The sequence below is a fragment of the Etheostoma spectabile genome, chromosome 12, assembly GCF_008692095.1.
Source record: "Etheostoma spectabile isolate EspeVRDwgs_2016 chromosome 12, UIUC_Espe_1.0, whole genome shotgun sequence".
In the NCBI taxonomy this organism is placed as follows: Eukaryota; Metazoa; Chordata; class Actinopteri; order Perciformes; family Percidae; genus Etheostoma; species Etheostoma spectabile.
Window position 1 is genome coordinate 14,307,181 of NC_045744.1, and position 20,694 is coordinate 14,327,874.

General features: G+C 39.2%; 1 protein-coding gene across 27 annotated transcripts in view; it reads left to right on the forward strand.

The window, feature by feature from the left end:
* epb41l3b (erythrocyte membrane protein band 4.1-like 3b) overlaps positions 1–20,694 on the forward strand; it is a 57,589-nt gene that overhangs the window by 18,558 nt on the left and 18,337 nt on the right. For 22 of the 27 annotated variants that reach the window (XR_004334513.1, XM_032532583.1, XM_032532582.1 and 19 more), the window contains exons 2-11: positions 474–643; positions 8,988–9,131; positions 15,114–15,218; positions 15,439–15,481; positions 15,564–15,639; positions 15,930–16,148; positions 16,836–16,923; positions 18,778–18,822; positions 19,392–19,544; positions 20,175–20,272. Coding sequence is in view for 26 of the 27 variants with exons in the window: in XM_032532583.1 (XP_032388474.1) it covers positions 485–643; positions 8,988–9,131; positions 15,114–15,218; positions 15,439–15,481; positions 15,564–15,639; positions 15,930–16,148; positions 16,836–16,923; positions 18,778–18,822; positions 19,392–19,544; positions 20,175–20,272 (1,130 nt within the window). In the remaining variant the exon portion in view is untranslated. The remainder of the gene's footprint in view (positions 1–473; positions 644–8,987; positions 9,132–15,113; positions 15,219–15,438; positions 15,482–15,563; positions 15,640–15,929; positions 16,149–16,835; positions 16,924–18,777; positions 18,823–19,391; positions 19,545–20,174; positions 20,273–20,694) is intronic. The other 5 variants (XM_032532587.1, XM_032532594.1, XM_032532598.1 and 2 more) reach the window with 2 other exon arrangements.

The window sequence follows — 20,694 nt, forward strand, 5'->3', positions numbered from 1 at the left end:
ACACTCTTATTATGGCCTTTCTCATTAGTCTAACCCGGTAGTGGCTGAGTCAAGTGGGACACCCTATTGGTAAAATTCAGTATACCCGTTCGAAAATGTTTACACCTGCTCAAGCCTAGTAAGCTTGCATCGGCGGAAATTGTGACGTACATGTTTTACTATTTTATGACATTTTACAGACCAAACAAATAGAGAGAGAGAAAAGCAATAATGAAAATTATCTGTAGTCCCTTTTTTGAGTCAGTTTGTATAAAAAGATGCATACAGCATATTGTAGAAATTGTGGATGTCAGTGCACCAGCAGTCTGAGCACTTTCTATTACATCCAGCTGCTGACACTACTGAGATTGTCAGCCACTAATAATTAATATCACATTTTATTCAACTGCCAAATAATATTCACAGCTCTGCATTTGCATTGTAGAGGAGCTGATGCATCCAGTTTCATCTTTACCCTCCTCTTTCCACTACAGCGTGATTTACCATGACAACTGAATCAGGCACAGACTCGGAGGCCAAGCAGCCGCAGGAGAACAAGGCAACGGGGAAAGCTAAAGCGGCAGGCGAACCCACCTCACCTCAGAACCAGCCAGAGCAGCTTCCCGCTGCCGCTGGACACAGCACCCCGGCCAGGACAGAACAGGTCAGCCGCTTCATAATCCTACTCATCCCTCCATTACTGTGTGAACTGGACCTACAAATGGAGGATCCAGCCATTTTTCATTGATAGCTTGAATTCGGTGAAAGTCATTCACCTTTTAACATACTGCTTCATATTTCATTTTTGTAAAAAAAAACAAAAAAAAAACACTCAAGTAATTAATTGAGGTGTTTTTATGGTGTAAACACTGCATACATTCCTTTTTGATTAGCTTTAATTTTAGAAAGCATACTTACCCTTCATCCCACTGCTTAATGAATTGTGTCTTTGTGTGAAAAGTGGAAACGGACAGTATTAATTCTGACATTTCAGTATTTTCAATTGTGTTTACGGACCTGCATTAGTTGCATCTGTTGACTAGGGAACTTGTCTTTCCGTCAGTATTCTGTGCTGTCATTTTGGAAATGGGGTGAAACACAGCTCCACGACAAAATGTTAATGTTTTTATTCCCAGAATTACGTCAGCTGATTGTACCGAGTCACTTCACACAGCTGTGGGAAGAATGCATAAACAGAGCTACTCAAGGAAAATCTCATGGTTTTTAGCGGTTCTTGGTTTGAAAAAACTGGAGCTGCAAGGATGACCTTAAATGAATTGTTAACAACTTTGACAATCGATTAATTGTCAAAGTCATTCATCAAGATTTAAAGGCAAAATACCTTCAAAATACTTTCTGAAAATAAGAGGAATGTCTTCGAGTTTTTTGACTGTTCGGTCAAACCAAAAAAGTCATTCGAACATTTAAACATGTGACTTTGGCCGTGTGCGTGTGCGTGCATGTGTGTGTGTGTGTGTGTGTGTGTGTGTAGGACACTGCATCAAGGAGTAAACCTCTATATATGGGCAACTGTTCTACCAACTGAGCTATCCGGGCACCCAGAAATAAGCAGTTTGATCAGTATTGAAAATAATCTTTTGTTGTATCACTGCAAACCACCAAAAGTCAGCGAAGCTTGATTGTTCTGGGTAAGCCTGGTATATTGACCCATGATAAAGACTTAAGACCCCGAATGTATCTAGTTGACTTGTTTTTTCTTGCAATTTTCACCACATTAGCACATAAAATGTATTACAAAATAAAACATGATCCACCTGCAGGCTTGAGGACTATATACAGTGGGGGAAATAAGTATTTGACCCCTTGCTGAATTTGCAGGTTTGCCCACTTACAAAGAATGCAACGATCTATAATTTTAATCATCTGTACATTCTAACAGTGAAAGACAGAATCCCAAAGAAAATTCCAGAAAATCACATCATATGAATTTATAAAAATTGATAACCATCTGATGAGGAAAAACAAGTATATGACCCCCTACCAAACAGCAAGTATTCTGGCTCCTACAAGCCAGTTAGTCTTTCTTTAAGACACAGCCCCAATCCCAACCAATTATCTACATCAAATACACTTGCCTCACCTCGTTACCTGTATAAAAGACACCTGTCAACACCCAAACAACCAGCATCCAACATCACCACCATGGGCAAGACCAAAGAGCTTTCTACGGACATCAGGGACAAGATTGTCGATCTGCACAAGGCTGGGATGGGCTACAAGAGAATTGTAAAGCAACTTGGAGAGAAAAGATCAACTGTCGGTGCAGGTATCAGGAAATGGAAGAAGCACCACACCACCGCCAACCTCCCTCAGTCTGGGCCTCCACACACGATCTTGCCTCGTGGGGTGTCCCTGATCATGCGAACGGTGAGGAATCATCCCAAAACCACAAGGGGGGAACTGATGAATCAACTGAAGGCAGCTTGGACCACAGTTACAAAAGAAACGGTTGGTAACATACTACGCCGTCATGGATTGAAATCCTGCAGCGCACGCAAGGTCCCCCTGCTCAAGAAGAAACATGTACAGGCCCGCATGAAGTTCGCCATTCACCACCTGGACGACTCAGAAGAGGCCTGGAAGAAGGTGATGTGGTCAGATGAGACCAAAATAGAACTTTTTGGCCTCAACTCAACTCGTCGTGTTTGGAGGGCAAAGAACACCGAGTACAACCCAAAGAACACCATCCCCACCGTCAAGCATGGTGGTGGCAACATCATGCTTTGGGGGTGCTTTTCAGCCAAGGGGACGGGACAACTCCATCGTATTGAGGGGAGGATGGACGGGGCCATGTATCGTGGAATTCTGGACCAACATCTCCTTCCCTCAGTGAGAGAGCTGAAGATGGGTCGAGGATGGGTGTTTCAGCACGACAACGACCCTAAGCACACCGCCAGAGCAACAAAAGAGTGGCTGAAGAAGAAGCACATCAAGGTTTTGGAGTGGCCTAGCCAGTCTCCAGACCTGAATCCAATTGAAAATCTTTGGAGGGAGCTTAAAATTCGAGTTGCCAGGCGACAACCTCGGAACCTGAATGATTTGGAGGCTGTCTGCAGGGAGGAGTGGGCCAACATCCCTGCCGAAATGTGCACAAACCTTGTCACCAACTATAAAAACCGTTTGACATCTGTGCTGGCCAATAATGGCTTTTCTACAAAATATTAACATGCTGTTTGTCCAGGGGGTCAAATACTTGTTTTTCGTCATCAGATGGTTATCAATTTTAATAAATTCATATGATGTGATTTTCTGGAATTTTCTTTGGGATTCTGTCTTTCACTGTTAGAATGTACATATGATTAAAATTATAGATCGTTGCATTCTTTGTAAGTGGGCAAACCTGCAAAATCAGCGAGGGGTCAAATACTTATTTCCCCCACTGTAGGCATTTTAATAAACTTATGTAGAAGAGTGAAAAACCTCCAATTCAGTGTATTTTAATCTTTGTCCCCTGTCAAAATTGAAAATCAACACTTTTGTTGAAGCTTTTTATCTTTTTTTTTTCTTAACTTACATTTTTGTCCCTTTTTTCAACACTTAATGCTTTTTTGACGTTTTCAACACTACGTAACACTAACTTATTAACTAGTTTTACAGTAATTTTTGGAATTTATGGTTAATAAACCTAATTTATAGGAAAGTATACCTAATGTTTGAGTTTGAAAAGCAAAAATTAGGAATTATTTAGACTAAAATTAAAGGAATGTATGTTGACTGGAATATGTCAACTTTTACTCAATACTATTTCCAAACCACTTCAATTTTTTTTTCAAATGCTATAATAAGACACCCCAAAATTAATGAAAGTAGAGATTTTTACTTGCCAAAGAGCATTGTGTGGAATCAATCAAGTTATTTTAGGTAGTTAAAAAGAACCATGATATAGGAAAACGGGTCAATTTGACCCGAGGACAACATGAGGGTTAAAAACAGTGATCTCTGTTATGAATAAGAGCGTAGCCTGCAGCCTGTCCATTTTATGCCCAAGACAGCCCAAGTAGCCACTGATGTTATCTGAACACTAAGTGCTTGGCCCAAACATCCTTCAGGGCTCACTATCTAATTACTCTACAGATTGAATTTCTAGTGCTTCCAAACTGCAGGGGAACTGTCTGTGACTTGAGGCAGATTCTTGCTTATTCCCTAATGTACTAGTTGAAAGAAGACAGTGTCACTAGCTGTAGATGCAAACATATTGAAGACTAAATTGTTGGTAATTTACCTGCTCTAGCTTGAAGCTGCACCACCACTGGTCTGTCCATGGATATAACTAGAGCCCGACTGATATATATCGGCGGGCCGATATTATCGGGCGATATTGGGCTTTTCACCATCTATTGGTATCAGCATTTATGGTGGCTGATTTAATATATATATATATATATATATATATGAGGCTGTACTTTGTATATGTATATATATATATATATATATATATATATATACACTACCGTTCAAAAGTTTGGGGTCACCCAAACAATTTTGTGTTTTCCTGGAAAACACAAAAACAAACTTTGCTTTCGTCAAAGAATCCTTCATTTGCAGCAATTACAGCATTGCAGACCTTTGGCATTCTAGCTGTTAATTTGTTGAGGTAATCTGGAGAAATTGCACCCCACGCTTCCAGAATCAGCTCCCACAAATTGGATTGGTTGGATGGGCACTTCTTGCGTACCATACGGTCAAGCTGCTCCCACAACAGCTCAATGGGGTTCAGATCTGGTGACTGCGCTGGCCACTCCATTACCGATAGAATACCAGCTGCCTGCTTCTGCTCTAAATAGTTCTTGCACAATTTGGAGGTGTGTTTAGGGTCATTGTCCTGTTGTAGGATGAAATTGGCTCCAATCAAGCGCTGTCCACTGGGTATGGCATGGCGTTGCAAAATGGAGTGATAGCCTTCCTTATTCAGAATCCCTTTTACCCTGTACAAATCTCCCACCTTACCAGCACCAAAGCAACCACAGACCATCATATTACCTCCACCATGCTTAACAGATGGCGTCAGGCATTCTTCCAGCATCTTTTCATTTGTTCTAAGTCTCACAAACGTTCTTCTTTGTGATCCAAACACCTCAAACTTGGATTCATCCGTCCACAACACTTTTTTCCAGTCTTCCTCTGTCCAATGTCTGTGTTCTTTTGCCAATCTTAATCTTTTTCTTTTATTGGCCAGTTTTTCTTTGCCACTCTGCCCTGAAGCCCAGAATCCCGCAGCCGCCTCTTCATTGCAGATGTTGACACTGGTGTTTTGCGGGTACTATTTAATGAAGATGCCAGTTGGGGACCTGTGAGGCGTCTGTTTCTCAAACTAGAGACTCTAATGTACTTATCTTCTTGCTCAGTTGTGCAACGCGGCCTCCCACTTCTTTTTCTACTCTGGTTAGAGCCTGTTTGTGCTGTCCTCTGAAGGGAGTAGTACACACCGTTGTAGGAAATCTTCAATTTCTTAGCAATGTCTTGCATGGAATAGCCTTCATTTCTAAGGACAAGAATAGACTGTTGAGTTTCAGATGACAGTTCTCTTTTTCTGGCCATTTTGAGCGTTTAATTGACCCCACAAATGTGATGCTCCAGAAACTCAATCTGCTCAAAGGAAGGTCAGTTTTGTAGCTTCTGTAACAACCTAAACTGTTTTCAGATGTGTGAACATGATTGCACAAGGGTTTTCTAATCATCAATTAGCCTTCTGAGCCAATGAGCAAACACATTGTACCATTAGAACACTGGAGTGATAGTTGCTGGAAATGGGCCTCTATACACCTATGTAGGTATTGCACCAAAAACCAGACATTTGCAGCTAGAATAGTCATTTACCACATTAGCAATGTATAGAGTGGATTTCTTCAAAGTTAAGACTAGTTTAAAGTTATCTTCATTGAAAAGTACAGTGCTTTTCCTTCAAAATAAGGACATTTCAATGTGACCCCAAACTTTTGAACGGTAGTGTGTGTGTGTGTGTGTGGTGTGTGTGTGTGTGTGTGTGTGTGTGTGTGGTGTGTGTGTGTGTGTGTGTGTGTGTGTGTGTGTGTGTGTGTGTGTGTATGTATACACACACACACACACACACCACACACACACACACACACACACACACACACACACACAGTACAGGCCAAAAGTTCATATTCTAGTTTGCTGGAAACTAGAATATGAAACATGTTTTCAGTTATTTCACACTTTTTTGTTAAGTACATAATTCCACGTGTTTATTCATAGTTTTGATGCCTTCAGTGATAATCTACAATGTAACTAGTCATGAAATTAATGAAACGCATTGAATGAGAAGGTGTGTCCAAACTTTTGGCCTGATCACCGACCAAATCACGTCGGTATTACCGAGTATTGGTTCACAAAAAATCAAACGGTGCCAAATTTAGGTACCTGGGAGCAGGTAAGCGCAAGCTTATCTGTTTTCTGCATGTTGATGAAGAGCAGAACTCCAACACACAGACCCGATGAGGACATTAATGGAGAGCCGAAAGCTGTTGCGGTGCTGTTGACGTTACACTTCCTCTGAGACCAGCAGGCACAACGGTGGTGCCCTGGGGAATGACTGACAGGCTGTGGTTGTAAGGCAAGGCAACTTTATTTCTACAGCACCTTTCAGCAACAAAGCAATTCAAAGTGCTTGACCTTAAACATTAAACATCCTCAGATTTTGAACAGCTCCCCTGGAGACTGAAGGCAGGGGACATTCCAAAACCTGTATCTCACTCAAAACAGCATGGATAGTTTTGTATCCACGTTTGTATGTGTGTGGAAGCACCAGAGACCCCAAATAACACCCCAAATCCCAGAAAACGTTTTCATAAAGTAGGTACTTAAAAATTGTAGATTTCTGTCATTTACAAGCAGCCAATATTAAGAAGTCAAAAGGCCAACCGTTCAAAAGTCACCACGGCCAGAGGCCAGACAGGAAGAAAAACAAGCAATGTTTTTTTTTTAGATTTCTTCTTATGATCTGCTGTGTGTTTTAGCATGTAACTGCAGTTTGAGCATGCTCAGGCTCACAGCCCCACTGACATAGCAGTGGGGCTAATTGAAGTATGAAAATGTTTGATGTGTTTGATGAGGAGATGAAATAGAGCATGATTTGGATTGTGAATCATAACAGGCTGTAATGAAAGAGCAGCAGAAGCAGGACGAGGTGATGAATAGATTCATTGTTGCCTGGGCAATGAAGCAAAAAAGTTGAACAAAATGTTAATGACCGTTTTAATGTTATTTCACAAAGCTGCACGTGCATGACGTTGGATGGCTGACATATTTCATACCCTTGAGATAATAGAAAATGTTGAAATGTTTTTCCATACTGTGTATATTGAGGTAACTACCTGATTAAGGGCTCTGGTTGTATCAGGTCTCCATTGCATTAGGGTATTATTACATTTGTTTACTGGATTAGCCAAAAACAGATTTATTTATTTATTTTTATTTACAGACATCTTTCTCCATTTAGGTTCCAGAAAGGTACTATATCAAGATAAATGTTGACGTTTGTTGTGAATCACTCTATAAATTATCTATATGGCCCACTCATGTGCTTTACTGTAGAATGGTTGCAAAATAGCTCACATTTCTCCTTGATTAACATATGTTATGTAGGGTTTCCGATAACAAAAGCAAGACGAGGAGTCTACCGCCATGCTTGCCATGCTCTATGAGGCTGTACTTAGACACTTAGTACTCTGTGATATCAAGGAACCACGATTGGACAATTTGAAAATATTAGCGATCGGCCAAGCCTAGTATAATCTTTATTGTGTTCACCGTTCTAATGTTAGTATGCTGACATTTGCTAAATGGTACTAAACACAAAGTAGAGCTGATGGTAATGTCATTAGTTTTGCAGGTATTTGATCTGACCTGATAATAGCACTACAGTATATGAATGGTAAGTGAATCAGAGTCATTACAATTCATCCACTGGAGACTATGAATATATGTATCCAATTCAATGGCAATCCCTGCCGTAGTTGTAGAGATATTTTAGGTGAACCAACTGTCAAACCAACATTTCTCCTAGAGCAATGCCACAACCATGGCAAAAATTATAATTGACTTTATTCCGTTCTCCTCCCCTTTCACTATCTATATAACAAGGGCACCCTAACTGCATCTTGAGCTTAGGATGATTGTTTTGATTGGTTTAAAGAAATATAAGAAACCTGAGCGTTTTTTTTCCCCTATAGCAGAATGATAATGGGTGCAGCCAGACCATTCTCCCGCACTGTGGAGATGGGTCTGGCTATGTGTGACTACCTATTTAGTGGATCCATATCCCTTTCAAATGTATCCACATTAAACAGCCCTCATTGTGTCACATTGAGGATGATGGATGATGCACTGCCATTGTCGGCGCTGTGTGAATTGACAGGAACAAGGCTGAGAGAAATCACAGCAATCTGACACAGCACTGTCAGTGTTTCCTGTGAGTCTATGTAAAGACATAGACTGTATAAAACAGGATGAATATACCCTGAAGAACAAGATGAGACATTTTCAATATAAAAATGAAAAGGGGCATTCAGTCCTGTGTGTGGGTAAGAATGAAAATGTCTTGAAACCAAAGGCTTCTTCAGCATTAAGTCAGGAAGGGTTTTGTTTTCAGCGAAGTGGAAAATTGGATTTTCTCAGTTTATGACAAAATGTCAGATCACCTCTAGCTCTTCTCAGTGGGACCCGATTACATTAGCTCAGGGTCCAAGTCTCTATATTTAGGTTTTTGAACCATTGGGTTTTGTCAAAGACAACTACATAGTCATTTAGGTCAGTTGGAGGCAGTCAGGTAAGGAAACAATGAGCAGGTCTTTTTCATTTGGGGTCTGTGAACACTTTCAACCTAAAATCAGAATGCCATACATACAATGAAATACATGTAGAGACATCTCACTGAAGTAACATGTGAAAAAGTGTTGTATTTTACATATACATTCAGCATTCAACTAAGTACTGTAAAGTGACACTTGTTTACTTCCTCTCAGGAGCGTCAGGAAGAGGACCAGGTGTCCCACAGGTCATCCACAAGTCGTCTGTCCAGGTCTCCTTTGCGAGGCGTGAAAAAGGTGAAGATCATGCAGTGTAAAGTCACCCTGCTGGATGGCTCCGACTTCACACTCAATGTGGAGGTGAGATATAACGCCTTACATTTTGGTACAGGGTGCCCAGTGTTTCCCCTATAATTGTACAAACCTGGCAGGCCAACAGGGACCACCGGCATTTTTTAATGCCAAAATTAACGGTATATATCTATTGTGTTTTCTCTATATTTATTCTGCCACACTGCAATATGGCATGGCTCATTTTGGCAGTTAACTAAACAGGAAAAAAAAACAGCTTACTCTCTAAAACACACTTACGGTTAATTATAAACAGTAACGGGGTGTAACATAACACGATAAATAAACTGACATTCTTATGGACGCACACACACAAACAAAAGCTGTCAAAAATTGTGGAAAGAAAAAATAGAGCATGGGTTGTTAATTATAATGGGTAAGAAAGCAATAGGGCGGTGAGATGTTGGATGAACTCATTACTATTTTACGCTGGCAATATAGCAGGAGAGATATCGAATGAAATGTTTTTAATTGAATTCACCAAGATAGTCGCATCACTATTTGTTGGCCTGCATAGAGCTGTGCTATTTGAATAATTTGTCCCTCAACCTCTATTTATTTTTTCTCTGATTATATATATTATAATTATTAGTGTTCAGAAGTAAACCTAATCACCCGTTGAGCCTATCAAGGAACCAAGGAAATTTAAACATTTGGTGTAAATGTGAGTGTCAGAGCTCATTTTTTTCCATCATGAATTCAGGAATAAATCTCAATAGTGAACTTTTTGGCATTTCACTTTTACATGTTTCCCTTTTAAAAATGGAGCCTTTTCTCAAAGTTATAAGACTTAAAATTTTGTACATTCACAAAATTTGTTCAGGCTGAACAGGGAGTACCTGCCCTTCCTCCCCTAAAATCTCCTCTGAGCAGATTCCTCCCCACCAGGGGTTTGTAAAGAGGGATTAACGGCCTGTTTTTGAGGTGGTGAGGTGAGGGGTTCAGACTGTGAAATGGGAGCATTTGTTTGAGGGAATCAGTGTCATTGACTCTGTGTGTTGACATAATTACTGGATGTCCCACTGTGACGAAGGATTCTTAAGGACAGGGATCTGGAAATGGGCGTGAGTCTGGACTTCTTACCCTGTGAGAAGGTGGCAGAAGGTGCCATTAATTTAGATGCTTTAGAAGCAGACAAAACAACCCATCTGAAGTCATAACCTTCGGCAGTGGTAAATTTTGATTCACTTTTTTGTCTGAATCGCAATCACGTCTGCTTATTTCACACGGTCGCGACAGGATCAGCCACCTTGTTATATAGAGTAATAATATAAATCAAGCTGTGCTTGATGATGCAGTTGGCATAAGTAATACCTGGATGACGCTAGCAGTTGGACAATACTCGCAATCACAGTAACCATAGCGACGTCTTCACACAGATATATTTGATACAATGGTCACACTAACTGAAAATGTTTCTTTAAAAGAAACATTCATTACAATAAAAAGCAAGAGACAACAAGAAGATAATTAGCTAATTAGTTGCTTGCTTACCACAGGAGTTGTCATAGCAACCAAGTCAGTCATGACCAGTCGGGAGTGCTTGCCTGAAACAAAACACACAAAAACAGTTGTATGAAAGTTGAGGGTGAAACAAAGCATACATAAGCTAAGTCAGCTCATGGTGTTTGACACAGTGATACAATTGAGGTCAAAGGATCCTCGGATAATTGCCAGGGAGTCATCTTCCTCCTCTCAGTCCAATTTGAAGAGTCAACAGTGTCAAGATTTGACATTTCTATCCCCCTGAACCTGTAGTTTTTCAGCTCAACTCCATTTCAGCTATCCTGTGGGAAAAGCTTGTTTCCTATCATCGTTTGCTGTGTCACGGAACTGCTGAACCTTCGCCACTTCACTTCGGAGGGAGTTAGTCTCAGTGGAGGGGGATACAAATCCCACATCACTCACTGTGTTGTTGTTATAAATCATAGACATATTTCTGAAAATTCCTCTAGTTCCGATGCACGTCTTTATCCTACCCATAAAGTGCATGGCACTGCATCCTTGTCTTAATTTAGAGTTGCAACAATTAGTCAATTAGTTGATAGACCATCTATTTTTATAAGTAGTTCATCGCTAAAGTAATTTGTTTTTAACCAAAAAGCCAAACATTGTCTGGTTGCAGCGTCTCCGGTCTGAGGATTTTCTGTTTTTCTATAAGTGTAAACTGAATATCTTTTAGTTTTCGACTATTGGTCAGACAAAGCAAGACATCTGATAAAGTCAACAAGGACCTTGAGAAAATGTTCAGTGTATTTTTTTACCATTTTACTTCAAATTGGTATAAAAAATGAATGGATAATGAAAATAATTGTTAGTTGCAGCCCTATTTTTGATACATGGTTTTGTGATGCAAGTTCCAGTACCTTTTTTATAATCATTGTGAATCTCCAAGCTCACTGCAGCAACTGCAATTGTTTGCTGTTTATATTTAATCTTGAAATTGACCAAGAATGTTTCTTTCTAATTTGAGATCAAAGTTCCTTCCAATTCCCTCCTAATCTCATTCTCCTGAACAACCCCAGGGAAGACAGAATACAAGCGTGATCGAAGCCTCTGTCACTGCAAGTCAGCAATAGTCTGACACAACTCTGCTAATTCCCTCAGCGATATTCTGGCAGGATTAACTCTCTGCCACCAGCGGCTTTAGGGCTCTGTTCACAATCGCGCACACTCCAGAGTTGTCATAAAAAGGATGAGCGTATGCTTTAAATAATGAAACGGCGTGGGTACCAATGTAACAATGTGTCAAAGCCTGCACTGCTACTACGTGCTACCAGGCAGATATGTATATTTATTTCCATCTGTACCCTCATGTCACAGAGTCCATGTGAATATGTAGATGTGTTGTGATCCCTGCTGCTAGAATGAGCTGTGGCAGTGGCTGTCAATAAATCCAGATGTGAGGAGCTGACTTTGGCTCTGTGCAGGAAGGAGGCGTGTGTGTTGTGGTAACTCTGGTCTTGAAATATCTCATCTGAGCTGGCCAAATGAATTTGTGAATTCCAACCGCCTCCAGTGGGGGCGTCGACAGAGCTCCAGCTGATGACATCCGGTGTCCAGCTAGAGACGTGCCATCGATTGGTTTTAAGCCTTCACATTGCTGATGTTAACCTTGAGCTCAGGAATTTGAATGTGTATTTATACTATCATGCTTTTTATAGAAGGAATTGATTCAGAGTGACCTAATTGGTCAAATGTGGCTGCAATACCTTTGAGGTTTAGCCTCTGCAGGAAAGGCTCTTGAATGCATCATGAACTGCTTATGGACTAAACTTTAAGTAATTGATTCTCAACTAGGGATGTAATGATTACCGGTGTAACGGTAAACCACAATAAAAATGTTGACAATAACAATTAGGCCTGCAACTATCGAATATTTTAATAATCGATTAATCTGGTATAAAAAACAAAGCATTCATTTCCAACCCTTTATTCAAAAACAGAACTGACAGTGCACATTCACCATTCAAAGAATCTTCAGAAAGTGCACAAACAGGTTGCTCCTTGAACATCCTTGAGCTGTTAATGTAATAATTAAAAAAGAAGAAAAAAAGGCGTCATCTTCAACCATCGTCAGTGGTCTCATGTCAGTGATGAGCATGTTGAGAATACTATCCATCAAGACAGCAGCTTGCTGTTGTGTACATGAGGCATTTCCCATCAAGAAACCTCTTACGGTTTGCTGTTTTTTTCTGTAATAAAAAATATAGTATGTGTTTTAGCACAATTTACATCAACTCAATACATACTTACATATGTTGTTTTAGTTAGTCGGTAAGTAACCCAAAGAGCAGATACAGACAAGACACCCACACAAGGTCACCTGAAGCTTATTCATTAAATTATTACCATCATTTTAGTGCAAGTTAAGTTAATGTATAGACCTCATTTAAACACATCCTAAGATGACCAAGTGCTATAAAAGAGCTTTAAAATGAAATTTAAAAAGTACAACACACACACACATATATTTGTCAAGAATAACTGATATGGGTCAAAGCACAGAATGTATACATGACAACAGATAAAAAAATGAATGGGCAAAAAGGCGAGTGAATAAAAACGTGTCTTTAGTCTTGTAAACCATACCAACCCTGCTTCGCTACTGTTATTAACCTGCTAACGCTAGCTTGTCATGCTACTGGAGGGACGTTACGTTCCTCACTTCAAAATAAAACAAAAGTCGGATTCTGTAGTTACCCTGCTGGTGAACTGCATTCCTCCGCATCAAGACTCCAACATGTCTACGTTTTAGGTGCTGAATCATCACCATGGCGATCCCGTGCCATTCCATGTCGTGTTTGCATGGCTGCTTTTTTTTTTTTTGCTCTGCTCTATTTAACTCAATTTATTTATTTTTTATACTCAAACATCTCCGCGACTTATTGAGTGACGTAATAGTCGGGTGACACAACAAATCAAAAATGAAATTTTGTTGCCAACTCTTTTAATTCAATTCAATAATTTTTAAATAATCACATTTTAGCGATTTGTTGTTTTAGCCCTAATAACAATTACCATTTTCATTTAAAATATCGTTATTATTCCACGATGTGAAAAGTGTTAATTTGTACAGTTTTACATTTTAATTTTGATAATGAAGAAAACAACAATATAATTAATGTTGTTTCTTTGATTTGTTTACACATTGTTCTTCATATCTTAGCTTGAATATTTGGATTTGTATAATTTAAACCTGCACTACTGGAAATGTTCCTGACAAATAAGCTGTTCACATGCTGAACCGTTGTTATTTTGATGTTAAAAGTTGCACTTTTGATAAGGTTTTGCCTATATTTTTGTAATATAATAAACACTGTTACACTTTTAGAAACTATTTCAGCTTTTGTAGGTCTATCAGTGCTTTCTGAACATATTAATACACTTTTAAAAATACCTTGATAATACAAAAAAACATGATAATGTTGGACTATGGACCGTGAGGTTAAATATTCATACCATTACATCCCTATTTCTCAACTCTTTGCCCTTTGCATGTAGGGACCAGAACACTTGAATACTGTGTATCTGTATCTGAACTGCTTTATATCTGGACTGCTCTTAGCCTGGACTTATCTTTAATTTCCTCTGTACATCAGGTCTACCAGAACACTTTGATGTACCTGATCACTCAAATATATCAGGATTGCTTTTAACATTTAAAAGACTTCGCTTTTATTTTGCTCTATTGCTATTCTATTCTTATTAATCACTTTGCTCTTTGAACACTAATATTTTTGACTGTATCTTGAAGTTATTTATCTTAAACACCTAAGATAAATAACTTCAAGATAACTACCTACTTATCCATCCACTAGTCTTTCTAATTATTCATGCTTATCTTTAGCTGTCTTCATCTTTAGCTGTGTTCATGTACCTGTGGTTATTGTATCTGGCTGCTATTATGATTTAATTTCCCTCCAGAGATTAATAAAGTCCTCTATCCATCCATCCTGCATTCTTTATTTTCTTCCCGTGGGAAGACATGTGGTTGGTTGAAACATTATTAAGAAAATCAAAGAGAGCTATGATTCCAGTGTGCCGGCACTCTCTGAATAGACAAATAGAAATAGAACAAAATACATTTAGAATTGAATAAATGCCGGTCTGTTAAGGACACTTGAGTAAGCCCTAATACCTTTCGTCACACAGCATTTTTAATTTCATGTTTTTTTTAGTTCAATTATCTCAATATAATTAATCCAATGGCATAATTTCATACCACAGGCTATGGCACAGTTATGTTTTATTTTTATTTTCAGTTGATAATTATGGAATATGGTGTAGTTTCACCATTACATACATCATTACATTACCTTACAATTCAGTTCATCTTAACATAAAATCAGCAAAAACTAATAACATCCTGATTCCGTTTTTTGGCATACTCCTTTTTAAATGAAACTCTTCTTGACAATAAAAGGTGTGGTAGTGGTGACTACTTTCAGTGTACCCTGTGTTGAATAAGTTTGTTTTTTTCTCTCACAGAAACGAGCCAAAGGCCAAGTGCTCTTTGATAAAATATGTGACCATCTCAATCTACTGGAGAGGGATTACTTTGGCATCACATGCAGAGATGTAGAGAATCAGAAGGTAAAGGAAAATCTGTATATGATTATCATTTTTTATAAAGTTAACTGTCAATATGAATTATATATTAAAAGCAGCATTATGAAAGCGTCAAATATGCTAAATGCCATTCAAAAACATCAAAGTTTTTCAAATGTGTTTAAAAAAGGAAGTCATTTAGAAGAAACTGTAGTTGTTAGTAATATGATGATTAATGCTTTTTGTTTGTGGTTGTCTGTTTCAGAATTGGCTAGACCCTTCCAAGGAGCTAAAGAAGCAGATCAGGAGTAAGTCTAGTGATATAATAAAGCCACTAAAGTGTTTTGTCTTGAACAGCAGAGGTAATTTAATGTTCTCTCCTCACCTCAGCTGGTCCCTGGAACTTTTCTTTCAACGTCAAGTTTTACCCTCCAGACCCCTCCCAGCTGACTGAGGATATCACAAGGTGAGTTAGCAGCAACAGTAATTTAGAAGAATGACGTGATCCCTGGCTAACATTTGCTTCTTTAATGTTAAAAATTGTATTGCTGTTTTCTCAGTGCTTATTAATATGTGGCATTTGAGTTTATTATTATTACCTTAATAATAAAGATGTTGTTTATTGAGGGAAAATTAATGAATTATGCCAGTAAATTGTAATAAAAAGGCTTATAAAAACAATTCAGACATTGGATTTGATAACAAAAACACATTGACTTAACATGTTGTGTTTTCCATCTCTTCGTCCTCTTTTAGGTACTACTTGTGTCTGCAGCTGAGGGATGACGTGGTTTCGGGCCGCCTACCCTGCTCCTTTGCCACCCACACGGTGCTGGGCTCCTACACAGTGCAGTCTGAACTGGGAGACTACGACCCTGAGGACTTAGGCAGCGACTACATCAGCGAACTGCGCTTCGCACCCAATCAAACCAAAGAGCTAGAGGAGAAGGTCATGGAACTTCACAAGACCTACAAGTTAGTCTCGGCCTCATTTCCTAAACATCTTTTCATACTAAGCTTGAGCTATCCAGCACAACTTTTACTACGGTCAAGGACCTGCCAAGAATGTACAGTTGGGTTATACACAGATCCTCCACTGGGAAAAGAATGGATAATAGAAGGAAAACGTACTGGTGTGAAAAAGGTAGTAGTAAAAAGTAATTCATGTGAGGGTATCAACACAGAGCTTCTCTCATCTGGATGTTAATGGTTGAACAGCAACCTGAGTGAATATTTACAGCCAGGAATAATTATCTCTTCTGAAAGGCAGCATGTCTCCAGACATTAGATTTGTGTTTTCCTATAAATGGAAATAGCTATACCTCTGTCTGAGCACTTCATTCGCCCTCTATAACAATGATTTGTGTGTAATTTGATGCCAGCCTGTGTAGCCTACTGGATGGAGTAAGACAATGACAGGGCAAGAATTAGGGTCTCTCTAAAGATCCATCTATGCTAAAAGTGGATGCGCTCATGGTACTCTGTTAAAAGCCTCTATTAAAAACTACAATTTTCCCAAAGCTTTTATGGAATAAAACTGAATTATCCTTGTTTTAGATCTTATTGGACTCTGTTGCATATTCACATTGGTGAGAAAACATCAAATCTTTCTTTGCTGTACTTGTTTGACCTCGTCTCATCTGTTATGTTCTGTTCTATCAGGGGAATGACACCAGCCGAAGCAGAGATGCACTTCCTGGAAAATGCCAAGAAGCTGTCCATGTATGGTGTAGACCTCCACCACGCTAAGGTAATAGGTCACTGCAAACTTTGTCTCTCACAAGTCAAACTAAATATCCAGTGAAAATTAAGATTTGGACACAGTTCATCACAGCTGTAGATGTCAAGTTTCTTGTTTTGACTTTAATATTGGGTTTAAAAACCATACATTTTGAAGTTTTTAATTTAATTTTACAAGTTAACATGGAAAATTATTTAGTAGTTCACTAAAAGCAACTACAATGTCCCTGATATCTCCAAGATGCATTAAGGAATATACAATGAAATTTAATATAATTTTTGTATTTTCTTTAAAAGAATAGTTCAACATTTTGGGAATTATGGCTATTTGCTTTATTGCTGAGAGTTGGATATAAAGATTCATAACCACTCATGTTTGTACGCAAAATATTAAAGCTAGAGTCAGAAGTCTGTTAGTTTAGATAAGCACAAAGACCAAAAACAGGGAAACGGATCTGACGACCTGTCAGAAACTCTATGGCTCACTAATTAACATATTATATCTTGTTTGTTTACTCTGGACAAAACCAGTGGAAAACAATACATTGTGATTTTGCAGATTTTAGAGGTGGATTTTTTTTTTTTTTTTTTAATCTTTGTATACATCCAGGCTAGCTGTTTCACCTGGCTTCTAGTCTCGCAATGTCAGACCCTCCTACACAGCGCTGCGGAGGAGGGTCTGGCTAGTCCACACAGCATTCTGGGATGGGAGAAAAATGTGCTCTGGTTTATTGGCATTTCTTTAAACCAGTCACAATCGCCCTTGTGTGACGCAGAGCGCCGAATGGAGCAGCGGTGCCTCTGCAAAATAGCCTCGGAAAGATTTTTTTTTTTTTGGTGGAACATGTTGGTGGAGCAGTTTACCATAGTCCTCATAAAGCAGTCAGAGTTTAGAATGCCAACACACACAAAAAACGCAGAAGGGTAACAGGACATCCGGTGGAATTTCCGGCGGCACCTGAACAATCCCGGAGGTGAAACGTTGTTGATATAGACTACCTTGCTTCTAGTCTTTATGCTAAGCTAACCAACGACTGGCTGTTGCTTCCTATTTACAGATATGAAAGTGGTATCCTCCTTAAAGTCTCACTCTCAGCAAGGAGGCAAATCAGCTAAGTCATTTCCCAAAATGTATTTATTCCTTTAAGTAGTAGTACAGTGAATCGGTGTACCAGAATGTCACTCATGACTTCAGTATTAGTGGGTGTTTCCAAGATGCATTACAAAGTATGCAAATGATTAAACATAAACGTTTGTTTTATTTTTATGCTAGGTGAGACTAACACATTCCACTCATGCAGTCAACAGTGACGCTTGCCACCACAACACCGCTGCTTAAAAAACATCACAGCTGCCACAGTAATGCCTTAGTTAAACATGCCACTGCTGTTTTGCTGATTGACTGACATGTCTCTGCTGCCTCTGTGGATTTGGGGAGGGCTAAAGTGTAGAGTGGTGGTGGGGTCTGGAGCCCAGCTTGACTTGAAGGATTTTCTTGCCATGTCTAATCCGTTAGCCAGATGGGATCAAACACGTCGTTAGAACACAGGCAGTAAAGAAAGAGCTGGATTACAACTGCAAGACTGCTGTCATCATAAAATAAAATAGTCATCAGTCATTGATATAAATCAGTCATCAAAAACGCTTTGAAAGTCAAAATGGTTGTAGATGTGAGCGATGGAAAGGATATTGCCTTCACAGAATGGAGGAGATGACAGAGATGAGGAAGCGCCCTTGATCAAATTGAGTAGACGTCAACGCTCAGTGTTGGATATGTGAGTCAGTTTTGATACACAAGAAAAATATGTACATATCAGACCAGCATCCCTCTTTTGTCTTTTCTCCTCTCTCATTAAATGCAAAGTTGGTAGGGAGTCTCTATGAATGCTTGGCTCCAGCTGAGGGAGAGGTAAGAGGCTGCATCTCATGTGCGTGCGTGTGTGTGTGGGTTCTACTTGTGCATGGTTACATACAAAGTTGTCATTTCAACATCCCATTAAGATTGATTGTTCCTGCTTTGGACCAGCGCTTCCCTCTCAAAACATCATTGGTTTCACCTGCTCATCTCATGCTTTGTGCAGTGAAGAGCATCATTCGTGCTTCAACCACCATTTCCCAAGACTTCACTGTTTCTGTTGCCGGTGCCCCTTGAGTCTTTATTCAGCGTCACAACAGCCTGCATAGAGAAGATAAGAGTACCATATGCCTGATTCCACTCTCCACCTGCCTGTTTTAACCTGTTTTTTTTATCACAAACTTGGCTCTGTTAAATTCTACTTTACCCTGCCATGCACTAGCTCCTGGGCCTCCTCTATATCCTGTAGAGTTAAGAGAAGACCAATATTGTGGTCTGTGGCTTCTTCCTTGAGATTGTCAAGGATCCTGTGTTACCAAAGTGACACATGTGTAAGAATTTCATCAAACTTGTGTTTTATTTTTTTGCCTGTTTTGTAATTTCTTGGTGTGTGTTGTTTCCAGGACTCTGAGGGTGTGGAGATCATGTTGGGAGTTTGTTCAAGTGGCCTGCTCATCTACAGAGACAGGTTGCGGATAAACAGGTTCGCTTGGCCCAAAATCCTTAAAATCTCCTACAAAAGGAACAACTTCTACATCAAAATCCGTCCCGGCGAGGTAAGAACAACAAAAGTTATAGATATTTAAATATACATTTATTTATAGTGGTGTCCAGAGCTGATCTGCTGGGTCTGTATTGGGGGCAAACAAGGCATTTATGTGATCTGCTCCAAAGCCTGATCCATCTCTGATTCTTTGTTAGGTGTAACCAATTAGGCTACTGTCAAATTGGCCTCTATTTCAGCAACATTTTACAGGTGCACCAAACTTCTAAAGTGCTGCTGTTTTGAAGTTCTGAACTTTCTGAAGAAGAAGAGATGCTGTCCTACTTCTGTCTTAACATTTCCTGTATTAACATTTGCTGACTCAACAGATCCACACTGATATCCCTCTCTCTACTTATATTCTATGAAGGAAATCCCCTGATGTTGTATATCTTATATAAACTGGCTTTGCTAAGTGGGTACTTGGCTCAGGAAAATATCTGTTGCGAAAATAATGGGACTGGGATGTCACTATTTATATAATGTTATTATTGAAGCAGTTCAATTTTGTTGTAAACAATTGGTTACATGTTAGCATTAAAATGGAAACAAACATTAATTAAAAAAAAGTATATAAATAAACAAACAAGTTCAAAGTTGCCTGTATAGTTAGTCTGACCACAGTGTGTTCTCCCTCTTGCAGTTTGAGCAGTTTGAAAGCACAATTGGTTTCAAGCTTCCAAATCATCGTGCTGCCAAACGGCTCTGGAAGGTCTGTGTCGAGCACCATACCTTCTTCAGGTATGAAACAAGATCTTTGAGTGTGATAGGAAACAGCTTTTAAAGCTGCTGTAGGTACCTTATTTAAAAAAAAAATCTCATATTTCTTTAACTGAGATGGCTAATGCCATGTGCTGTTCTGGTACATGGTCACTGATTTAAAAACATTCAGCCAATACTCTTTACAGTCCTGTAATAATGAGTTTATTGATAATCACCATAGATGATTTCTTTGTAGTGAAATAATAACATTGCTCAGGCTGTTAGTAGTTGTTGGCATTTGGACAACATGTGAAGCTGCTTTGTGCTGCTTTAAGCAAAAAAATGTCTCTTGGGTTCTTTTGAGTAGTGAGCCAAGCCTTAGGGCCCTCTGGAAACTTTTCAAATGAGTACAATTTTTAATGTTTTACAGAGCATAGCGTAAATCTGTGTGGTTCTGTTTT